Genomic DNA, 25,009 nt, shown 5'->3' with positions numbered 1-25,009 from the left:
CACATTTCTCAACAACCTCTTCTACCTCACATATGTATTTTTTAAATAAAAACTATAAAAAAATTGCAATATGAACGAGACTATGTATCTAGGGTTGTCAACGGGTCAAAATTAAAAATTCCGAACCCAGACTCGTTATAATGTGCCAATTCGTACCCAACCCGTATACACAATGAATCTTGTGCTTAGGGTTCCAGAATCGGGTCCACGGATCCCAGATCGGATCCGAGTCTACCTAAAAAAATAAAACCCAACAAAAATAATGTATTTAGAAATATTATTGTATTTAAAAATATGGCCTCAACAAGATTAGGATTTGTTAATTTGGTAAAGGATAATGTTTGGATGGAACTGCTTTTTAAAAACTAATTTTTCAAATACAATAAAAATTTTTAAAAAGTACTCTAAAAGGTAATCTAAAAATTTGTTTAAATTTTTTAAAATTTTAAAAATTATTTCAAAATATATTTTAGAAACTCTTCTACTCTTAAGTATCCCAAAATATAATCTTAAAACTTTGCTACAGCAAAATTTTTCAAAAATATCCCCAAAAACAGCTAATCCAAACGGATATACGGGTCCGAGTCGAATACGAATCGAAATCATATATTCTGTATCAGACCTGTTTTTTTATGAGAGTAAACGGATCCGGATTCGGGTTCGGGTAATGAAATTATTGCTTAATCTATATCTCTAAAAAACTATTGGGTCCGGGTCCAAACCTGACCTGTTGACAGCCCTACATGTATCTAGATTTTTTTTTGATAAAGTCATAATTTTGTGAGATAAAAATTTGTATGGATAGAAGATTATTTGTAAAAATTATAATTAAGTAGAATTACATTTTCCAAAATTTTTAGATAAGAGATTATTTAGAAAATTTATTCAGAATAATATGATAGTACTTTTCGTAATATGATATATGCGAGACAAAAATGAGGTTCAAAAAGCGAAAAAGAAAATGATTAAAAAGCGTATCTATGAAAATATTTTTTTTTACAAATAATCATCAATACAAACATACATTTTTCGAAAATTGAAATTCAGTCAGTATAAATCTTAATCAATTTAATTCATATTTCCTCATGTAACAATGACCGAGGATGAATAAAGATCACCACTTTGGTAATTTTTGATTTACAAGCTCGAATAAGCTTTTGGTTTTGATTCTGTTCTCAACTGAATTTGTATTTGCGTAATTTTCTTTTGGCACTAATTATGGCCAATTTTGGATTGGAAGCAACGCAGTGTCATGCTGTTACTGTAAAGCCCTAAAAATTGAGAACTGAAAATATGAAAACGTGTCCAAAACCCTCGCTCCCAAACCCCCTTATTTCCCACCCGTCTCCGTCTCTATGTATCTCCTTCTCTCCAGCCCCAGCCCCAGCCCCTGTCATCTAATCAGCCGTTCTCAGCTTTGCCTTTCCCTTCTCTCTCTCTCTCAACTCATCAATATATCTTTTAAAACACAAAACCCTTCGTCTTCAATTAAAAGTTAAAACCACATCCGTTCTCCTTTCTGTCTCCAGTGGGTGAAATAATCTAGGGTTTTCATTTTTGTCATATCGTACCTATACGCACATTTTTCTAATTCGTACTACTACAAAATACTATAACAGTATACATATATATATTGACTCTATAATTTGATTGAGATGGTCTCCGGTGCGAGAATCGATGGAGGAGGGACGACGCAAATTGTATCGGCAGGGCTGATGAAAACCATTCAATCAATCAAAGAAATAGTGGGCAATCACACTGATGGTGACATATATGCTGCCCTTAAAGAGACCAATATGGATCCTAACGACGCTGCTCAAAAATTGCTTTATCAAGGTCCTTTCTTTTTGGCTTATTTTAATCATGCCCTCATTGTGTTATACTTCTTCTACCTTTTCTTTGGCTTGTTTTACCCTTTTTTGCCTGTTTCCTTTTTCTTTTGTGTTTTCTTAATAGTGTTAAGTTTGCAGTGATTTTGTCATTGGCAAAATTAGTTGCTGAAGTGAATTTATGGCCCTTTTTTTCTTCTCAGTTTTTTGATGTTTCTTCGGTTAGCAATATTGACACTTGCGGTGTCAATTTTATATGTACTTTAAGGCCCCTTTGGTCGCAGCACTTGGGGAGCTTGTGCAGCCCTATTGCTTTTTAGGCAACCTAGCAGTTGGGTGTCGAAACGCTAAAATCCATGTTCAATTGAAAGATGCCAAAAAGCTATTCGTCCCCAGCTTTTGTCAAATTTCATCTGATCAAATGAGTAGAAAGAGTTTGGAGTATCAGGCATTATAATCATGTTAGGTGGATGATCAAGATATCTAGTGGGGCATTTTTTTTCTTTTTTTTTATTGCCTGGTTCTTTGGTTTCTAGTGTTTTATGCACAATTCAATTCTAAAGTCTTTGTTAGTAATTCCTGGTCTAAATATGGAAATTTGCAGATAAACAGTTTTTTTTGTTTAAATGTTAATTTTATTTTTTATTTTTCTTCCTGTGCACCACAGTTCAGTTGCTTTATACACATTTTTTGTTTTGTGCTTTTCCATTGTGGTTGATGTGCTGCACTCTGTTGGTGGTTATTAATATTTTTCTCAAACTCTTTTCTTTGATGACCTTCTGGTTCATTTCTTTTTAACAATTATGAATCCATTTTTGTGGGTTTGCCTTATGTAAAGGTTTTTTGTTCCTTGATTATTGCTAAAAACATTGCTTAACTTGTCAAATCTCTTCTTCAGATCCATTTCATGAAGTGAAGAGAAAAAAGGACAAGAAGAAAGAGGTGTGCATTTTTCACATTGCTTCTTTTGAATATAACAGGAATATCTTTGCTGGCTAAAACAGGAGAAGTTTTCTCCCCTCCCTATATGATATTTCGTCTTCCACTCTCTTCTCTTTGGATAACCATGATTTGGCAAAAAATTATTTGCTTGCATCACAAACACAATTTCCAACACATCTTTTTATCTCACATACATTAAACCACCAAAGTGCTACAGTAATTATTTCAAATAATCTCCTATCCAAGCACGTTTAAATCTTGTTAGACCTCCTTTGGAAAAAGTGAAAGGACTTTTTTTGCCATTTATGACTTGATGATTAAGTCAGGATCCTAGTTGAGTTAATTCTTATTCAAATCAGCTGAATTTTATTATTGAGTTGTAACCACTGAAATTAGGATGCTCTTTGCATTTTTAATCAGAATCCAGGATACACGAGTTCTGCAGCTGCAGAACCAAAAAGATATCTTGAGCATGGAGGTCAAGCAGTGAAATTGAATACTTATTCCGACCGCAATATGAGAAGACTTACCCATGTTCGCAATACTTCATCGGGTAATATGAGCTTAAGTTGATCCAGTTTTACTTGAATTTTTAATTTTCTGTCATTCTAGCTTGTACCATGTATGATTTTCACATATTTGATTACCTGTTTCTTTAAATGAGGATCATATGGTACATCTAGTTCAAAAATTTTTGGTGTGTTCTTCTTCTGTAATTTACTGATACTGCATGTTAAGATCCATCTGTTTCTCTTATCTTCCCTTTGTGGGGGTAAAAATAGTGCCAGAAATCTCACTCAAAACATTATTTAGCCTTCTGTGTCTGATGGAAATTGGAGAGGGTTCATATTGTTTATTCCAGGTTTTGGGGTCAGACAGAGTCGTACATTCATTTTAATTCCTGTAGAATGTATAAATCTTGCTGTTCATTTACTACTAGATAGGCTGTTGCTCGTCCATGTGGAGATAATATGATTCTACGGCTGTTTTGGTCAAGCTTAACTGGTAGCTGTTTATATATTTTCTGGTTCAAGTTAATGTGCTCCTTTAAGTTTACATGGTTAGCTTTGGTCTTCTTGTTCACTTGTTCACATGGTTCTGCCCGCTTTTGATTATGTATTTATCATCATTTTGTATATGCAAGGTGCTATATCTCACTTTTATTCTTCATGTTAAAGCTGAGATATTCTTTGTGGGTTGTCACAACTAAAAGATTTTTAAGTGGTCTGCTTTTTGATCATTGGGACTTGCCTGCATCTAGGATTCAGTCGTGAGTTTCGTGTTGTACGTGACAACAGAGTTAATCAGAATTCTTACCAAGATTCAAAGCCTGTGCAAAGTTCAACTTCTATCAGTGATCCAACGGTTAATAATGCTTCTGTAAAGAGGTAAAGTTGTGTGTTACTGAACACACACACACACACTCTCTCACATAGTGACTTCATAAAGGTGGAAAAATAATTTTGGTGTCATCCCAAGCCTTTAATGTCTGTTGCAATGCAGTACCTCTGCAGGAGTTTCTATGAATCAAAAGCCACATTTTGGACGCCAAGCATTTCAAGTTTCGAATGGCCCTACTGATTTACAATCTGGGCAATCCAAGGATGGTATTATGAGTGTCCCTGTGAAGAAAGATTTGTTTGGGGAGAGGCAGCAAACAGTTCCTAATACTGCTCTACAGGTGCTGTCTGTGAAGCCAAATGATTCCGAGATACCTTCTACAGCATCACTGAATAATTCTGTAGTTGGGGTTTATTCTTCTTCTTCGGACCCTGTTCATGTGCCATCTCCTGATTCCAGAGCAGCTTCTAAGATTGGGGCTATAAAACGTGAAGTTGGTGCTGTGGGTGCTCAGCGTCAGAATTCTGATCCTTCTGCTAGATTTTCATCTTCCCAGAACAGCTCCTTTTCAACTTTGCATCTGGGACGGGAAGGCCCCTCCTCAAGAGAATCACCACGTTCTTTTGGTAATGTATCTAAAGGTGACCAATCTAGTCAAAATGTACTACCTGAATCGGCAGCTATGACTAGGTCATTCCCAAACAGTCAATATACTGGCAGGGGCCATCAACTTATGGGTCATCAAAAAGGTATGCATTTTTACAAGCATAATTGATTGCCTTATTTCAGAGGTTATACTTATATTTAAGTGGTAATTGGTGCTGATTTGTTACTTTTATAATGACATCATGTGTTAAAATCTCATGTTTTGTGGTGATTATGGTTTTTTTTTCATCCATCTAGAAGCTTTTCCAACTAAAATGAAATATCAATCTAGAAGCAAATACACTAAAAGACATCTGTTGGAAAGTATTTTACTACTAGTAATTTTATAAAGTTGAACATTACAATCTTTGTTTAGTTTTTTTTTTCTTTGGGCAGCTACTTTTCACTATTTTATTTATCACTACTTTTTTTGTTTAATACTAGGTCTGACTATATTTCACTATTTGTTTATTCTTTCTAAAATCTAAAAGAATCTGTTATCAACAATTGGCATAGAATGTACATCTTTAAATTTGACTATGTTGTCTTTTTGGTATGATTTATAAATTATCTGAAGACAGTATTGTGTTATTGAATGTATTCCAGTGGATGTTTATTGTTTCCTGTATGCTTATTGCTTATAAATCTTGATATGGTAGCTGTCATATGGTCATACAAGTATGGTTAATCTCTCTAAGATGTTGCTGTTAGAAGATTGAGAACCCTGTCTCTCCTCCATGTTTCAAGTTGCTTGTAATTTGAGCTCCCACTGGTTTATGTTTGTCACATGTTACTGTTTGAGTACTGGATGTGCCTTGCCCTAATGTTTAAACTTTCTTGATCTTGTGTTGTTGTAGCCCCTCAGCCTAATAAGGAGTGGAAACCAAAATCAAGCCGGAAACCAACTGTTAATGATCCTGGAATTATTGGAATGCCTACTAGTGCTGCTGCTTCTCCAGTTGACAGCTCCAAAGATGTGGGAAGTGAAGCAGCTCAGTTGGAAGATAAGCTGTCACATGTAAACATGTCTGACAACCAGAATGTCATCATAGCTGCTCATATTCGTGTATCTGAGACTGACCGCTGTCGGCTTACCTTTGGCAGCTTGGGGGCTGATTTTGAGACCACAAAGTCTGGCTTTCAAGCAGTTCCAAGTGCAGAAGAAACTAACATGGAGCCTTCTGGATGGTTAGTTTCTATACCCACTTAAATATATTTTCGGCATGTTCTCATTTGCTTTAGCCTTACAAGTTGAAATTAATATACATATATTTTGTCTTCATAGTTCTGAAAAGCAAACATTATTATGGAAAAACTTCTCTAGAGTTGCTTATGAAAATCAACTTTCAAGTAAGTTAACTGCAGGGTAGAAAGCAGTAATGGCACTTAAAGACAATTTTCAGTATAATTGTTTATTTTTATGGAAAGATTTGTGAAAAGTTTCCTCATGCCTAAATCTACTTGATTATGTCAATGGCAGTTTACCAGCCTCTTCTGCTCCCGAATCATCGACCAATGACTCTGCAAGTAGCAGGCCCCAAGATTTGATAGATGACCATGTTCGAAATTCAGGATCTGGTTCACCAGCATCAGTTTCAGTGTCTGACCATCAACTCCTTGATAAGAAAGAGGTTTCAAATGCACAGAACTTGGAAAATTATCCAGATGTTGGATTGGTCCAAGACAGCAGTGCATCTTATGTTCCACCAGACTCACAACAGCAGCAAGATACTTCTGAATTGCCAAATTTCTCGGTGAGTTTATTTTTTATACAGTCTAGTATGGATCGCTACAATTTCAGTTAATTCTTTTGCCTTGACTTTCTGTGCTTTTCTCTCAGGCATATGATGCCCAAACTGGTTATGACATTTCGTACTTTGGACCAACAGTTGATGAACATGTCCGGGGACACAGGTTACCGTCACCGCAGGAGGTAAAATTAAATGGCATAATTTCTTACCTCATCCTAACTGCTATATACATGAAATTGGGAAGAATCAGAAACATGCCATGTGGATAGAGATATTTGCATGAGAACATTTACCTCATTGCATGTTGATTGAGTTCATTTGATTGCGCCATTTTTGTTCCAATTGATTTGTATAATATAGTATCAATCTAATGTTGATGGAAGTAGTAACAGCGTTGTTGTTGTTGTTGTTGTTTTTTTTTTTTTGTGTAGTCTCGTACTCAGATGTGTTAGTGACATGTTTCACCAGTCTGCTTTCGAGTTTTGCTACTGTTATTACTTTATCCATCTTTTTGTCTATTTTTTCCAGGTCCTTAACTCGCATGCCGCAAATAGTATCCCTTCTTCATCAATGGGTATGGTTCAGCAGCAGCAACCGATGGCTCAGATGTATCCCCAACTTCATGTTTCCCATTTTGCTAATCTTTTGCCCTATCGTCAGTTTCTCTCTCCTGTCTATGTTCCACCAATGGCTGTGCCTGGTTACTCCAGCAACCCTGCCTATCCTCATCCCTCAAATGGCAGCAGTTACGTGTTGATGCCTGGTACTAGCTCCCATTTAACTGCTAATGGGCTTAAGTATGGAATCCAACAATTCAAACCAGTTCCGGCAGGCAGTCCTACAGGGTTTGGGAATTTTACTAGTCCAACTGGTTATGCTGTCAATGCTCCTGGTGTTGTTGGAAGTGCGACAGGCCTTGAAGATTCATCTCGGCTCAAATACAAAGATGGCAACTTGTATGCTCCTAATCCACAGGTGAGTTTGCCTTTCTCTTACATCCGAAATCAACTTTGGGTCAAATATCATCTCAGATTTGTTTGATTGACTGATAAACTATCTGCTTGCATGCAACAGAGTGATTTTGGTTCTATGATAAACCTGTTAAGTCTTGTCCATCTTTCATTTAATCTCAAGTCAGATTTGCATAATGGCCAACTGGAAAGAAAATGCTGTCTTGTGTTAATGTGATGATAGGGACACTATTATTTTTAGTTTCTTCAAATTTGATCTGGAGCTGATTGTGATTATCCAGTCATCTGGAGAATGACTTCTTTTTCAGGACATTACTCTTTTTTCCTCTTTGAATCCTACAGTAAGCATTAAGTTTTGTCATTCAACTATTAGGAAAATGTGCAGAATAGTGAATTTAGTTTTGGAAAAGATTAGATATTATCTCGAGTCTTGCCCAAAGTGCATTTTTTAAATAGCATTTGTCTTCTATTTTTTGGGAGTCTTTTCTCCAGCATGGTGTGTCCTTAAAAAAAAAGGATTTCCTGTCACTCCAGAGCTTGCGCTTGTGCAGATTGAACTTAGTTCCTTACATGTTACATCGCAGGTGGAGACATCTGAAATTTGGATGAATCCAAGGGACCTGCAATCAGCTTCATACTACAACATGCCTGGACAAACCCCGCATGCTGCTGCTTATTTGCCATCCCATACTAGTCATGCTTCATACAATGCGGCTGCTGCGGTTGCACAATCTTCTCATATGCAGTTCCCAGGCTTGTATCATCCTCCTCCGCAGCCTGCTGCTATTGCCAATCCCCATCATTTAGGCTCTGCCATGGGTGGCAATGTTGGGGTTGCTGCCGCGGCACCTGGAGGTCAAGTCGGTGCCTATCAGCATTCTCAGTTGAGTCACCTGAATTGGACAGGAAACTTTTGAAAATATAGTCAATTGAGCCCTTTCATGCAAGGGAGTGACACTAGCATAGAAGGTTTCAGTTTTCTTGTGAAATGAAAAGGCACAATCTTTGCTGATTAATGCAGTTACGTTGAAAATTAGCTTGGGCCAATAACATGGAGGCATTTCCAAACCTTAACCAAAAATAAAAAATGGAATAACCCTATCACGATGGAGCTGTGCAGCTAAACTCAATCAGTTCTTGGCAGGTTTAGGAGATAGTGCCGTGTCACTTCTTCCATCACGTGTGAAATGGACTTGGGGTTTAGAGAGAACCTTCAAACTGTTAAAATGATGCTAATCGTCCTTGTGTGCTGCTCTAGCCGGTTGTTGCAGACCTCCTGTCAGGGGCCCCTTTTGAATGCCCCTATTATGCGTTTCTTAGATTATTGCGAGTGCAGCCGGTAACCCTCCAGTCGGGAGACTCGTTCTGGAAGGAGTGTGCTCTCCCTGTCCCAAAAAGTGGGTACCTGTGGCTGGAAGTTGAAGTTTGTGCTTTCTTTAAGCGGCGCGACCGACTAACTGTACAACCGTAGTACAAGTACTTTTTGTTGCACTTTGGCCACTCTTCATAAGGTTCCTAAGCAGTGCAAGTTTATGCAGCATGATAAGTGTATGCTTAGGATGGCTTTGTTTTTTGTGCATCCTGAACTGTGCAATTTTTTTGGTTCCAGGGAACATTTTTTTACCCCAAAAAAAAAAAAGAAAAAGAAAAATAGGAAAGAAGATAGAAAAGCAGTCTAAAGAAACAAAGCCTGTGCAAATTGGGCCTCTACGTCCTTCCGATCCTAGTGAATTTTTGGCCTCAGTTGCTCGTTCATCACTTTTCTTAACAACTCTGCGAATAAAGTTCCAGTGTGAACCCAATGAATGAACAACTCTGGATGTAAGGTTGTTCTTGTCTTGCTCTTTTTGTCAGAGAAGAAAAGCAAAAGAAGACCTTTTGAGGTTGCGTCTTGTGGGATGTCTTAGCTCCCTCGGGATCGCTGAATCTTTCTACGATTGTTTTCTCCTGGGCATTTAACTGTTCACATTCCTTTGCCTTCTGGGGAAAAGACATCAGAACGCAACAACAAACAAAACAAAATGATGGAAATGGAAAAGAGAGGGCAATGGCTCTAAAGCGGTTTCTAGTTTAATAAAGACTCGGCTATATTTGTCGAGAGCATGCTTTTAACGGTCCACAAGAACGGAGAGGATCTGATTTTTCATTTTTGGTAATGTAATATTTGCGTCCTCCATTAGTAGTCTAAGCATAGGGTTACAGTACTTAGATGACCACCTTCCTGATCGATACTTTCTTAGGAGGGACCCTGGATGGATAAGGTGAGCTGAGGAAATCAATGTCATAGGAATCTTTGCTTGAAGCGCTATTGATTGTTGAACTACCATCATCACCCCTCCCCCCCCCACCCCCCGGGCTTCAATTAAATTTTGCAACTAGTCTCACTCGAGTCTTCTCAAAGGAATAATTACCCCAGATAAAGATCAACCACCAAATTAATCATCAAGCTCTTGCTGCTGCTGCTGCTATGATTTGGTAACCCCTCTCCCAGTAGGCCTCCAGGGTACATACGTACAGCCGTTTCTCCTGCAACCGTATAACAGATATTTTAACATTTGTAGGCCTGTTATGGGTCTGTGTTTAGAAGAAAACTTCAAACATCTGGTGTAGTGGACTCCGACCTAACTTCTTCCTGTTCTACTTTTGAAGTTGACAGTGTACTTGTGCTGGTCTCTCATAATTTGGGACACAAGTGTGAACAGTGGGAGATCCATAGATTACAAATATACTTGTACTGGTTTCTAAAGTGATAATGTGCAACAAACTTGCAGTACTACAAAATAGTGAGGAGCAAGATGAGCCAGTGCTGAGGAGTGAGGACATGTGGGAATTTTGGATATCAGGCTTCGCATACGCATGGTATATTTCATCCACGACTCCAGGAACGATGGGCAATTTAAGATATCCGTAAAAGTTTCCCTGACAGATTAATTTACAGAATTTAATTGTAGTATTCAACTAGACATGAACGTAGGAGGGGACACTGTGAGCGTCATGCTCCAGTTGATTGGTTAGTGTCACATTCCACACATTTCTATACAAGGCTTTTTTTTTTTTTTGTGGGGAACAAACATTCATATAAGGTGCTTATCCAGTAATAGTGGAGTATATTTCAAGAAAGAATATAAGGCGTTATGAATTTGAACCTGACACAATTTTCTTTTGGCTTATTATTTCTCATCAATGATTATTCAAAGACGACTGACAACACCCCAATTCAGTGTGCTGCCCCGAGCATTTATAATGGGATGAACAGCTGCATAAAGAAGGGGCAGATGTGTTATTGCCACCGAACATGAGTGGATGACACATCACACATTTATCGGCTCACTAATTGGAATTCTGGAATTCTCACATTGCTTGATATATAGTAGGAGAACCCTCCGCAGATGAACTGACGCTAAATTATCATCAAGAATTAATGCGGACATTTTCGTTCTGTTTTTTTTTTCAATCCTCCATCTACCTGCAAAAGACCCTCAAAAGAAGTTCATAGAGTGGTAGTGGTAGTTAAGACTTAAGATAAGAAAACAGAGTTTAGTTTCCTACTAACAGTCCCGAAATGATAAAAAGCTGTCTTTTCAATTCAAAGCTTTGTTTGGACGCAGGCGATCAAGGTAATTGGACGTTGAAGCAAACGTCTCTCTCTCTTTTTCTTTGGCTTGGGGAGATGAGGGGTGGTAGTGGCCAGTGGGGGATAATTCCATAAAAGATCAGACATTAAGGAAAGCAGAATGCCACTGCGCAATATTGATGCGTCAATTCTCATGGGGATGGTGGAGACAATAACAGCCAGCAGTCGACTCCAGTCCATCCAATTCTTTGGTGGGGTGATTTGCATGGGGAAATTTTTTTTATAAAGAAGCTTTTTTCTTCGTTATCATGGCACGTCATGCAAACATCTAGTCTGACATAATTTGGTAGCCAACTAGCTAAGGTCAATGTTAATCCCATGATCACAAATGGAATCTCTCGTACCGTTTTGCACTATACATGAGCTGAATGGAATCTATCTCTTGTATTGCCATTTTTTCCCCCACAAAATTTCTATGTTTTTCATGAATCCAATTTTAAATTACTTTTTACCTCACATATATGAAATCCAAATCGTTATAGTAAGTTTGGTTACCAAAATTTCAGATGCTCATGTTAATTTCGGGCTAAGGGTTTGGATTATCAAAATCAGTAGTATGATTCATTGTGAGAGAATAAAGACGTTACAGATTTCAACTCTATGACATGATAGCCGGTATAGAGAAAAAAGAACTCAAAATAACCTCCCTGAAATTTATAGGACTACTCATTAGTAATGACTCAACACAGCTCAAACCATTTTCTAGCATCCAGGTTGCACGTATAAACTAAGTGTTGCTTGGTACCGTACTGTAAAGAATGTGCGAAGAATGGCATGTGGGGATTGGGGAAATTGAGGAGTTTTGGTAAAGAAGAAGTGCATGTGATTAAGAAAGGAATACTAAAGCGTATGTGCTGCGGAGGCGTTGCTTTATTCAGGCTTTAGCTCATGTCCAAGATTAGTCCCTTATTTAGTATAATTCTGATTACTTGTCCTCGTAATCCTTTCTTTTATCTTTCATGTTGATCCTTTCTTTATCAAAATCTCGGCTACTTTACTTTGTTTTATTCACTTAGTCCGTGGATTGAACTCAGAAGCCACGAGTGCAATCATTGCCCATATATGATCTGATCAACTTCCTCGCTACCTCCTCCCTCTCTATATATTTAATTACTTATATTCCTCCCCGCCCCCTCTCTATCTGACGACATAGACACATGCATATATACAATTTTCTCAAGATATGTATGCTTCGTAAGAGTTCAACTTAATTAGGGCTATAATATTAATAATTCATAAAGGATAGGTGTCAACAAATTAAAGAATGCGTAACATGAATATTATTACATTTTATTGCATAGTGTAATCTTTTCAGGGGTGGCGACTGGCGAGAAAAGGAAGTTATACAATGCCTAGCCAGTTGCCACCATTATCTTTATGTTTAGTTAGAGAAACTAAGCATTGATGTCCTGACCATTAATAGCTTTCCTAACTTAACTGATACTTGACCGGCACCAGAAGAATCAGATTTATTAAAAGTTGTGTTGAAGACTTGCACCTCATGTTAAATGAATCTATGGGATTTCTTCCATCTCATGTCGAACAATATTTTTTATAGTTTTAGTGAAGGAGAATATTGCCATAAGAATGTCTGCCCGGAAGAAGCGTTGTTGTTCATGTGTAAAACCACAGCCGTTCACACCCCCACGAAACTGGGGAGGATTTATATAGCTACTCAATCAAAAGCCATGCTGCAAGACTGCTGCAAGTGTCAAGAAGCCGTAACATAGTTAACTGAAATTTGGTACTTGCTTATTAGTATATAACTCATGGAACAACATACCATTTGTTCTGGAAAAGCCATCTAGTTTTGTCCCCCTCCCTTTTTTTTCCTCCTTTGGGTTCCTTGTTTCTTCTTGTGATGCAAAAGGATTTACAGAAAAGAGGGAATGAAAGGGTTCAGTAGAATCTACTTCTTTAAGGACAAAAACCATTCTTATTGACCTAATATTGGATTAGAGAAGAAATTGCTTTATCATAGTGTAATGAGTGGTCATACGTATTTCAGTCTCCAGATTTTGAATGCGCAAGTTCTTCTAATAAATACTCGGTATTCTGCAATTCTCTTCTCTGCAAGTTCCTCACAATTGTCTACATCACAAAAATGGATGCACTTCAAAATTATTATTATTATTATTGTTATTATTTTAGAACTGATGACAAAGCCAAATTAGATGCCGATTCGTGGATAATAATGTGGATTGATCCTACCAACTCTAAAGTGGAAACAAGTACGTACACAGTTGGAATCCTCTGTGTCACTATTCAATATCAAATTCAATGTCAATCTCACTTATCACGTAAAGATAAAGAAAATTTAAATAAACAGCACATGATGATTTAAACAATAAGCACATTTGACATAAATATAAAAGTGTACTGAGAAGTGGCACGAAGAATCTCACGTGGACGGCAATCATAAATATAGTTAATGAATGCACTCCACATCAGCAATGCCAACCTGGCAACCCCTCCAGCGTGGACCTAAACCCTGGATCAAGAGCCGGGCTCTGATCCAGCCCAAGCCCATCAATAATTCCATGCCATGACCCCAGGACTATGTATATAAACACCAACCAAAAAGAAAAATTGCACAGAAACAGAAGAAGGAAAGCCTCTCTCTCTCTCTCCCCACCTTCTCACTTCTCAGAGGAGGACGCTTGAGTCAGGCGTGTCTTCTGGCTTTCATTACTTCCAGTACTACTACTCTTCTCTCTCCCTATCTGTAATCCATCAAACATAGCGCATCAATGACTCTTGTCTCCATTGTCTCCATGCCCCCATTTTGCATTCACTCATAGCCATCCCACACCTGCAATTTCCCTCTGCTCTCTGGAAACCTGTGTCTTGTTTAGTTGTTCTAGTTAGTTGGCTTTCACATGATATTGTTTGCCTCCATCAACCTTCCTTTTTTGCAGCTTTTGACTCTTACATAGCAGACAATAAAGCCCTTCTAATATCATTCCCAACCCCTTCTTGTGTTCCTCAAAATACTTGGAACTGTTTTTTTTACACTCTACCTCAGTCCTCTTGTCTCTTTCTCTGTTTCCCCAGGGTATATTTATTTGTCATCCAGCCGAACCATGGATAATCATCACAAGTATTGTTATCGAAAAGAGAGAGAAAACTCCAGCCCTTCATTCTCTTCCACCCTTCTTGACGCAATTTACCGTTCAATTGACGAAACTGAGCACCCTCAGGAAGGGCAAGACGAGTTGGTCCTGTATAAGGAAACCATGAGGAAGAAGCATAGCAGCAACCTGAGCAACTTCAGAGCTGATCATGCTGGCTTTAAAGATGAGATAGACATGGCTAATTTTCAAAGGGCTTGCTTGATTGAGAAGTGGATGGAGAAAAAGGTTGTTGTGCGAAGGAAATCTGCAGCCGATTTTGAAAGAAAGTCGAGAAATGAGGATGCTGCTGCTTTTTTCAACTCCAGCTCCAGCTCCTCGGATTCCAGTTCTGGTGGAGGCTTTTCATCTTCAGAAGCTGAATCTGTCTACGGGGCTTCAGCAAGATCATCATCTTGCTACGGATATGGCTTGCACAAGCCCAAGCCAATAAGGACAAGCGTTTCAGCTCATCAGCCTGAAAAACTCAACAAGCGTAACAAAGATTTCAACTGCAACATGTATGAAGATGGAGGTCATAATCACCAGCCCAAACCTAAGCAAGAAGGTGGGGCCTTTGTTAAAACAAAATCCAGGGCTTTAAAGATCTATGGTGATTTGAAAAAAGTGAAGCAGCCAATCTCCCCTGGTGGTCGACTGGCCAGTTTCTTGAACTCTATATTCACTGCGGGTAATGCTAAGAAAGCCAAGATTTCGTCCTCCAACAATATTGGAATTGGAGTATATGATGACGCAACTTCCGAAAGAAAGGTGAAGTCTGCCAATGCATCGACATGTTCGTCAGCTTCTTCATTTTCAAGGTCATGCTTAAGCAAGACTCCATCTTGTAGAGGAAAATCCAGCAATGGTATGAAAAGATCTGTCAGGTTCTGTCCGGTTAGTGTCATCGTGGACGAGGATTGTCAACCATGTGGGCAGAAATCTTTGTACGACGATAAGCCGAGCATGGATTTGGACGCAGTTAAGAATAGTATTAGGAGTTCGATAGCAGAGGAGCTGAAGTTTCACGTTATGGAAAAGAATCGTAAAGTGGAGGAAGCTGCTAGAGATTTATTAAGGAATTTCCAGAAGAAGGTCGAGCGTGAGCAGTTTGACAGGAGAAATGCAGGGATTGAATCCCAAGTGTTTGATGATCATGTCGTCGATGATGAAGACGAAGAAGAAGATGATGATCTTGATGATGATGCTGCAAGTTATGCAAGTTCTGATCTTTTTGAGCTTGATAACCTTTCTGCTATCGGGATGGAGAGGTATCGCGAAGAATTGCCTGTCTACGAAACTACTAATCTGGGCACCAACAGAGCCATTGCCAGTGGCTTGATTTTGTAAATCAGCAAAAATTTCATAAGGAGAAAAAAAAAGAAAAGAAAAGAAAAGAGAAGGTAGTAGAAGTAGTAGTAGCAGCAGCGAGTCTAGTAGTACTTACTATGTTTATTTATTGGTTTGGGGGTTTACATCAAAGAGAAATGAAATTTATTTCTCTTTCTAATATAAGTTGCTCTTTGTCTTGCTCCTTTACTCCCCTAAATTTTTTTTTTTTTACTAATCCCTAATTGTACTCTCCTTGAATAAGAGTTAATTGCCAAATTCATCAAAAAAAAGTTGTTGTTCATGGTTTTGGGACAAGATTTGATGAGCTCCGAAGGTAAATTGATTGAACCAAAGTGCAAATTCATCTCAGAAAAATCGCAAAATCAAAAGGAGTTGCTACATACAAGTCACTGGAATGCCCATGAGTGAAGTCATGAGAGCATGTGGGAGTGACAAGTAATTAAGTAGTGATTAGTGAGAATGAAAAAGCGAGTTGTACAGTAAAAGTAAGTGAAATAGGTAGAAACTCATCACAGATTCTGAGATCGCGTTCACACGCGGGATCATGGGCTAGATTAGATAGATACAATCCATCATAACATATACTACTAACCTATAATGCACAAACAGTAGAAGTAGATAGTTTTATTTAGGGCTTTTGCTTTTTCCTTGTCTGCGTGGGGTCTCTCTTTTGCTTCAACATGGCGCTAGCTACAGCATGAGCAAAAGGAGTCTGTTACGCATGCCCGCCCGCCGACCCACCCTGAAATTGAATTTTTTTTTTTTCAAAAAATAAAAATAAAAATTTCCAGCAGTAGAGAACAACGAGGGTTGGGATTTAAGAAGTGGCGAGCGAAATGAAAGATTTGAATTTGAGACCTTCAATCTTTCAGGATTGACTTGAAATCGAAGTTAAAACTTAAAAAAATCGAGTCGGCTTGAATTGCAAGCATTTGAAATCTTTTTGTATATAAAAGCATATATTCCCTCTGTCCCACTTTGATAGTCCTGTTTCTTTTTTCACACAGTTTAAGAAAATGTAGTTAACTTTGTTTGAAAAGTAAATTTAGATTGCTATTTTCCTAAAATACCCTCATATTAAATATGGTACAACTTTATGGGAACTTGAATCAACTCTCATTAAATGGGGTAGGTTTATAGTAACAACTACTTACATTGAATAAGGGTATTTTAGAAAAATTAAAATACAACTACATTCTTCAATTGGAAAGTGGACTACAATTTGGGACAGATGAAAAAGGAATATAAGACTATCAAAGTGGGACGGAGGGAGTATACTACTGTAACAATATCACGCAGCATGTAAGAGGTAGATTGCCATTTTTGTTTGTAGGTTTAGCGCAATTTTGGAGGGATGGTAAAATCCGTGAAGGAGTGAATGCGCGTTGGATGATGGATGGTAAAAGATGAGCATGAGCATAAGCATAACTGCATAAGCATAGAGGAGGAGAGATGATGAAGAAAGTGAAAAAGAGAGGGAATAGGGGAAGGTGAGGATGGATGGCGGTCTCCAAAAGCTCAGGACACAAAATCTAATGTCAGATCTTTGTTTGGTGGACTGATTTGTCATGCCAATTAATTCCAAATGTGCGACTTAAGAGCTTTAATTTGCCTGAATGAATGATGTCAAATTGCTGCCAATTTGCCAATGCCAAGCAGGACAGCCTCAATTAAACAAAACATGCTTCTCTCTCTGTTTTTTATGGTGCCCGGATCTAGCAAGAGAATTAAGGCTGATACGAGAATATAGCAAGAAGTTTAAACACTCGCAAGAAGTTGACATCTGATGAAAAATGTGTTGACTTCGATGCATCTTTACCATTTACCAGCAGACATCTATTATTGTAAATGTACTCTCTTGGTTTTCTCGTGCACAGGAGGTATAGAATACGGACCATACAAATTCGCCTGTAGAGTAGACTCTGTACTTTTGACTTGTCTTCTTAGCTTCAGCTTTTGTTAATCTTCTACCTTAATAATAAAAATAGGAGTAATCAAGGTTTTATAAGTTGCGGGGGGCGTCGTGGTCCACAAAATGCACGAACTTCTAAATCATAGGCTATATCTCAATGTGCCCTCCCACGGACGACCACGGTTGCACCGGAGACCTATCACTCTTCTGTCATATCATTTCCCCCTTTTTCTTTTTCATTATTCCTTTGTTCCGCTTTTTTATATGATGATCGGCCCCAATCCTTCATTAGTCTTTCTTGCCTGTAATTTACTATCAAACAAGAAACCCAATACAATACCAAAAAAAAAAAAAAAAAAGGGTCTTATTTATGTACCTTTAGAGGATGTTTAATTAGATTGCATTTTCTGGAGGGAACAAAAATTACCTTAACACTTTTCAGATTGTGATCGTGATATATATATATATATGTAAAGTAGACACGTGATTATTGAGAAATCTATATATAAAAAAATATTCATTTATCTAAAACTCACAAATACATAATTTGAGTCGTGTACAAATATTATTCCCGCTTATTTTCCTCCCATACACAATCAAAGATTTTGTAACTTGTAGTACGACGGACGGACTTTCGAGGACCACTAAAACTGAATCAACCCAAGAGTGCGATACGTTAATTATCAGATTCATGGTTAATATATAATAATCCAACAAACTTTGAACAGTTAAGAAGCTTCAACTGCAGGAAAAGAAAAGGCTATCTTTACTAATCATATGCCTGTCCCACATTTCTCGAACTTTTTTCCTCAGTAATATTAAACTAAGTGAGTATATATTAGCATATCTTGTGGATGATGAGACCTGAGACTTTGGGGAGAGGATGTAATTAGGACCCCAGTTAACAGCATTCTTAACACAACAAAAATTGGTCACCTATTAATTATCGTTGTTTCCATGCGAACATAGAGGCATGGCCTCACTCCCAAGCCCTATGTAACCTAGGCCCCAACCTAGCTAGATGCCCTAATTCATACCTAATTATTGAAAGTATATTACTAATATACTAAAATCAGAGTCCACATATATATATACATATACATACACTTAAGAAATAGACCACTATTTAGTTATACTTTTAGCCACCCTTTCGAGCTAGGTCGTGCACGCCTATAAAGTTTCCTCCTTGACAATTATTTTATCCTCGATCTGTCGTACTTTGTCATCTACCATGCTGCATAATGAATAATTAGGAAAGTAATACTAGAATATATCGAAATAAAGCGTATTCCGTACTCGGTGGAGGAGGAGGAATTTGGAAAATTCTCTTCCTAGTGATAATAGGCATATTATCATTTCCCTTAAAGGCTATTGCACGTAGGTAGCTAGGTTGATTTGCTAGTTGATAAGACCATTAGCATAGACTATACAACCCATATAGACTCCTATACTACTATTACTCCATGGCAATCGCATACTTTGAAAAAAAAAAAAAAAAAAAAAAAAGTAATCATCTGATATGGCCATACATCCTACACATTCCGAACTAAATAAAGCCCTGATCAGTATGGTTGGTGAAGTGGAGAACTTGAACCGCAATAATGATGTGATTAAGGGAAGAACAGAAGAGCACCAACCCGTATATATAAATATATATGCTGCATTCTGTTGACCGCTCGCTTAGCTTAAGCCTTCAACACCTCCCTAATCATCACCATAATCTTCTGATCCACACTTTAAAAAGCTTTGACGCACTACGTACGTGATGGCTGCTCTCTTTCTTTTTTTGGTATATTCTCTTTTTTTTTTTTTTTTTGTTTTTTAATCTGCGGTGAAACTTTATATGTGCTCACTCCATTTCAAGTCTAATGGAAATTGAGAGTGCTACTAATTGGAGTTCGAAAGTATGTTAAGCATAATTCAGACTATTCACTCAATTAAAGTAATACAGATGGAAGATTTTAGTGTATTATACAACACAAGATTGTCCTTGACATATCAATCAATGAAAAGGGAAAAGATGACAATATCCCTTAAGGATTCACAAACAATTTTGAAAAAGTTTTGGTCCGCTTATCCTCCTATGTACGATTACTTTCTTTCGTTGCACTTGATCGCTAGCACTATATACTAATAATGTAGATTGATCAAATTCACGTCTCATTTAGAACATATTTTTCTCCACCCCTGAGATCCATTTTCAATATACTCGTTTATATATATTGCAGAAAAAGGTGTTTTTTTTTTTTTTTTTTTTGGAGTTGGGGGGGAATTGAAGAAGAAAGCAATCATCTACTGTCAACAAGTACACTACCACCAACTCATGAACGACAAGCATTAGAGGCCCCCATCAGGAATAAATTAGATCAAAATTCGTGTTCCAAAATCCTCCTAATCCAGAAGGAGTTGTTACGATCAATGAAAATATGATTGTGTGTTTGTGGGCAATCCTTGGCTGGGCTTGTTACATACCAACCGTGCACAAGTCACTGGCACAAATAGCATCCAGGCGAAAACATATTATTATTATTCAGCAAAGTTGAATCATACATACATACATACATATATATATATATATATATATCGGGTGCTGGATGAATTCATCAGTTTGAAGAAGCCTGCCACAAATAGAAATATATATAAATATGGTTTTTTTGATGGTGTCACAGCCCTCAGTTGTCATTTTACAAGGGTGCATGCCGGGGTGACACACCAGACAATAATCCGTGTTCAGTTGTTGTCTGTCTTAAGATACTCTATTCACATCAAAACCACAGCCTCTCGGTTATATATCTGCCCTTGCTTGCTAATCTTCCATCTTCATCTTTTGTTTCCTACTGATCATATGTAAACCATAATTGTCTTGATCTGTCTTTATTAATTACTGGATGCAATGATATTATTGAGGTGGACTTCTCATATCGGCTTATGGTTGATATTCTTGCCTTTTCACCTAGGTCATTGACCAAGGAACATGGATCATTTGACGATCAAATATCATATCCCAACCTTGTCCAACATGCATATTTATTGTTCCTTTTGTGATAACACCCTCTCATGTCATTCCGCACAAGCAAGAAATTTGTTCAAAGGAAATAGCAAACGTGAATAAATGTATTCGTATCAGGTGTAATTTAGACATATTAAAAGTATTCCTTATACGTGCGTTTCTATTGAAAATTCAATAGAAAAAATGGTTACCCTCAAGACAAATGGGCTATGTTATGTCATATGTGTGTGTTCCTCAGATAGACAATCTCCTCTTCCCGCTGGAAAAAAAAAATGTAAAATGATGGTGTGCTTTTCCTTTCCTTTTATTGATTGAATTTCAGATTAAAAAAAAAAAAAAAAGGAATATTTTAGTGGTAATTGCAGGTTTACCTGGAACTGGGCCCCACATGGAAATCTGGACTCTCAACTGAAATGCTATTGGAGGCTGAGCAGGAGTCTGAGTTTGGCAGCGCACGTGATGGGGTGGCCAGCGTGTTCAAGCCCTGTCGCGGAGGCACACGTGCGTAACCCCATTCAGTTTCCATCCATCCATCCCCGCTCGTCGCGCTCACTCGGTTACCTACCCAACCGGGTCCCGCATGCCCCTGCTTAACCCTGCCCCAAATCTGCCTGGCAACTTCTGCACCACTCAGTTGTTCGACACGTGTCCAACCCACACGTGTGCTTGCGTCACTTTTCGGTCTCTGATCACTGAGTTGTCGTTCGGAAATGGGCAAATCGGGGCCCCCACAACGCGAGAAGGTAAGATCGGAAACTAAAGGTAAATTTAATGCGAGAATGAAAGAAAGAAAGCAAGGATACAGTCAGCTTTAGTAAAAGTGAGAAAAGATTCTAGCTGTTGTGGTGGAGGATAGCAATTGTAAAATAAAACACACCAAAAAAAAAAAGAAAAAGAAAAGAGAAAAAGTTGTCGAGAATTTTTGGTGATCCCAAGATGATTGTTTGCTATCCTTTCTCTTTTTCTTTATCGTTGTTCTTTACTTTTTTGTTCCATGGAAGAGAGAAGGGTTTTCCCTCTTTGTTTTTTTTTTAATGTAAAAATTTTTGATACGTGATGATCATCACATTGCCCCGACTAATTTAAGTATTGGCCAAATCTTCTTTTGGAGATGACTGTCTCAACGTTGATTTTTTAATCTACAAAACATTTAAAATCAAAACCTTATCTAATTAAATGATGTCAAACTCATAGACACTTGATATATATATATATATAACAAATGTTGTCGATAACCGACAGGGAAAAAAAGATTTGTACGTAATATGCTAAAATCGTTGGCACATTCCTGTGGTTGGTGTTTCAATTTGCAAGGGAGAAGACTAATGAAAACCAAGAGTCCTTTTCTTTTTTTGTTTTTCCCATGTTTTTTGTTGTCTTGATTGTCGCCTCTAAACCTCCCGTCAAACAATAAACAGTGAGAGATTGGACTTGCATGTTAATTGCTTTTGGAAACAAGTTAATTAGCTAAAGGCAAGGTTAACTACTTAGGCAAATAATTAACAAAGGAGCATTTGTAACACGTAATTAATGATTTGTCATGACGATGCTATCATACACAAATGTTCTTATGGCATCATTTGGAGCTGCCTCCCAAAGGTGTTTCGAAGGTAAAATAGCATTTAGTAGGAGCCACACACACGTTTGGTGGCTTTGGGGTTTTTTTATAAAAATGTAAGAGCAAGTTCATATATATTTCACATATATGTGAATTCCTCTTATTGATTTTTCAATTACCGCACTTGTCGTAGAGCTAAAATCTTTTGCAAAAGATTCCAATGAGCTGTGTTTTGCCTTTAGAATTTGATCTGTGGCCTGAGGACGCAAACATCAAATTTATGGATGTTTGGAGCGGATAACATGAGATTAAGGGATTTTTTTTAAAAATTAATTTTCTTAAGTATCGAGGTGGAATTTTAAAATTTTTCTAAGGGAAGTACACGCAAATTTGAAGTCTTGCAGAGGCGCATATCTATCCCAGAAAACAAAATCGCTTCAAATGTGAAGGCATCTTGTTTTGGACGGCGACATAAAGGTCTTGAGCGTGTAAGAAGAATTATGCGCTTTCTCTATTGGAGCTGTTTTGGAGGGGGGGGTGTGTTGGAATTGAGCGTTCACCACGTTATTAAGATTGGCATGTTTGCAAATTTGAAACGTTAGGGATCTAGGAAAGTTTATACACTTTATTTGCTTTTCACGTCTTACTTGGTACTTCATTCTATAATTATATTTGTAGAAAAAGGATCCCCATCAGTATTTTTTTTTTTTTTTTGGGTATGACAATTGAGAATTGAATGAGTGGATGAAGACAAATAGCATATCGTAGAAAGAACATAGTACTCCCTCCGTCCCACTTTGATAGTTCTGATTCTTTTTTCACACAGTTTAATAAAAAGTAGTTAATTTTGTTGAAACAATCAATTTAGGTAGCTATTTTCATAAAATACCCTCACATTAATTAGAGTACAACTTTATGGGAACTTGAATTGATGGTAAAAAAAAAGAATCAACTCTCATTAAATGGGGTAGATTTATAATAACAACAACTTACATTGAATAAGGGTATTTTAGGAAAATTAAAATACAACTACATTTTTCAATTGGAAAGTGGACTACAATTTGGAACAGACGAACAAGAAAAACAAGACTATCAAAGTGGGACGGAGGGAGTAATAATCTTTTGCGGAGATGTCCGTAATTAATTGGTTTTATTTGGTTCGATCCAGTAATACGTGCGTACTTCAACAAAAATTCATTCTCTGATATAGTATACTATATAGAGAAAGTTAGAAAGATAATACTCTTTCATCACATTGTTAATGTTATATTTTCACTTTATTGATGATTCAAAGTAATATTTCGCTTACATCATAAACACACTACATTTGGATTGTAACAGCAAATGGAGGGAGTGCATGGGGTTCATCTCGTCCCAAGACGAATAAAAGTAGCGATGATTTGATGGTGAAAGCAAAAGCGTGAGAGAAGGTTATGAATGAATGTTGACGATTTTCGGCACTGAAAGCTTGAAAGATGCGAGTTAGCAGGTGAGGAGATAATTGAGGAGGATGGTAACAGATTTAATTTAGGAATCGGACACCATAAAGGCGGCGCCACCATTCTCATACACCTAGAGCACACTACCCACTTGCCGAAATTGCAGTCTATTATTACAGCATATTCTACATCATCAACCGTCATGGTCAGGCTCCGTTCTTATTAGAATCATCACGTTTCACAAAGTAGCTAAGAGCGTTTAATTTCACTGAGAACAGAAAGAATTAAGTGGAGTAGGTTGGGTCATAGGTGCATATTTTTCTCATGAGAATAGAGAATTACTACAAAAAGTGATCTTCTCCGGCGAGCATAGACCCACTCACCAATCGTCCATGCGCGCACGTCAGTCTCAAATCAATAGATGCGGCACCAGTGCAGTGCTGCTGGTTTCGGATTGCATCAATGTACGATTACCATAAAAGGAGGCGGCGGATATTACTTGCAACCCTTCCTTGACTTGCTACAATTCTTAAATAGGATAATAATAACAAGTCTCAATCATTCACAATCCATTATTTTATATTATATAGCTTTGTTTAGAATGCGTTTTTCTGATTTTTTTTTGTAAAAAAATTACTGTAATAATTTGATATATGTAAGATAAAAGAATGATTGAAAAATGTGTTAATGAAAAAGTAATAATTTTTTTTAGAAAAATTACTTTCCAAACAAAGCAATCAGTTTGTGACAATAATTTTATTTTCATAAGTGGATTAACATACTAAAAAATCGAGCTCATCTATAAATGTTTTGCCATTTAATTTGCAAAAAACACATTGATGTGGGTCAAAATATATAATGAAAGTGGTGAAGTTTGATTCACCAGTAAAATTTAATCAATTTAATTTCAATTTTTGTATAAACTTTAAACAATTGGCGGAATATAATATATATGTTTTTTATTTTTTAAAAATAATATTATAATTATGTTTATTCAAGTGTAATGAAGAGAAAATCCTCTCCAATTAACGGAGATGAGCCTGACCTAGTCATAATTACTTGCCACTTCTAGCTAGCAGCTAACATGATTCCTAGACATCCCTAAAACCTAGGCTAATTGCTTAGAATATATGTAAAAAAAAAAAAAACATCGAACAAATGTATCTTTGACACACAATTAGCTTTGAATACCAGTTAGTCACAAATGTATCTAATTACTAGCAAAAATTAAAAAATGTATATTAATTTTACATATATGGATTCTTATTCATGAATTTTGTCGCGTATAAACTGCATTTAATTTACATATAAATATTCATATATTAGCTTACACATGTTGTTCGTCAAAAAATTTGAGCAAGCATTGAATTTTCATTGTACATAGAATTATACTAATTTGCAGTTTGAAAAATATAATAATCTTCCATTTCCACTTTGAAATTTTGATCTTCCTAACTTAAGTGTTATACGACTCCACAACAAAATCTTTAAGTTATAAAACCAAAATCTTTGAT

The 25,009-nt window shown here is 37.2% G+C and overlaps 2 protein-coding genes across 2 annotated transcripts; both read left to right on the top strand.

The window, feature by feature from the left end:
- The first annotated feature begins 1,522 nt into the window (after window positions 1-1,522).
- On the top strand, window positions 1,523-8,515 carry LOC113742167 (uncharacterized). Its single transcript, XM_027269916.2, has 10 exons — window positions 1,523-1,836; window positions 2,728-2,771; window positions 3,192-3,324; window positions 4,033-4,159; window positions 4,275-4,861; window positions 5,615-5,945; window positions 6,238-6,511; window positions 6,598-6,690; window positions 7,037-7,483; window positions 8,064-8,515. Exons 1-10 carry the CDS (start codon window positions 1,656-1,658, stop codon window positions 8,394-8,396), a joined length of 2,550 nt encoding a protein of 849 aa, XP_027125717.1. The 5' UTR covers window positions 1,523-1,655; the 3' UTR covers window positions 8,397-8,515.
- A 5,206-nt stretch (window positions 8,516-13,721) lies between these two features.
- Window positions 13,722-15,762, top strand: LOC113742984 (protein BIG GRAIN 1-like B). The gene has a single exon (XM_027271029.2). It carries the CDS (start codon window positions 14,197-14,199, stop codon window positions 15,571-15,573), a length of 1,377 nt encoding a protein of 458 aa, XP_027126830.1. The 5' UTR covers window positions 13,722-14,196; the 3' UTR covers window positions 15,574-15,762.
- Window positions 15,763-25,009: the final 9,247 nt, after the last annotated feature.

The sequence above is a fragment of the Coffea arabica genome, chromosome 4e (genome assembly GCF_036785885.1).
Source record: "Coffea arabica cultivar ET-39 chromosome 4e, Coffea Arabica ET-39 HiFi, whole genome shotgun sequence".
Taxonomy (NCBI): Eukaryota; Viridiplantae; Streptophyta; class Magnoliopsida; order Gentianales; family Rubiaceae; genus Coffea; species Coffea arabica.
The sequence above is the reverse complement of the archived record's forward strand: the minus strand, read 5'-3'. Positions and strand labels throughout refer to the sequence as shown.

Excerpts from the sequence above, each read along its gene's own strand:
- LOC113742167 (XM_027269916.2), top strand. The coding sequence starts at position 1,656 with ATGGTCTCCGGTGCGAGAATCGATGGAGGAGGGACGACGCAAATTGTA. Across the intron at positions 1,837-2,727 it reads TCAAAAATTGCTTTATCAAG|ATCCATTTCATGAAGTGAAG; the intron begins GTCCTTTCTTTT and ends TCTCTTCTTCAG. Across the intron at positions 7,484-8,063 it reads TGTATGCTCCTAATCCACAG|GTGGAGACATCTGAAATTTG; the intron begins GTGAGTTTGCCT and ends GTTACATCGCAG.
- LOC113742984 (XM_027271029.2), top strand. The coding sequence starts at position 14,197 with ATGGATAATCATCACAAGTATTGTTATCGAAAAGAGAGAGAAAACTCC.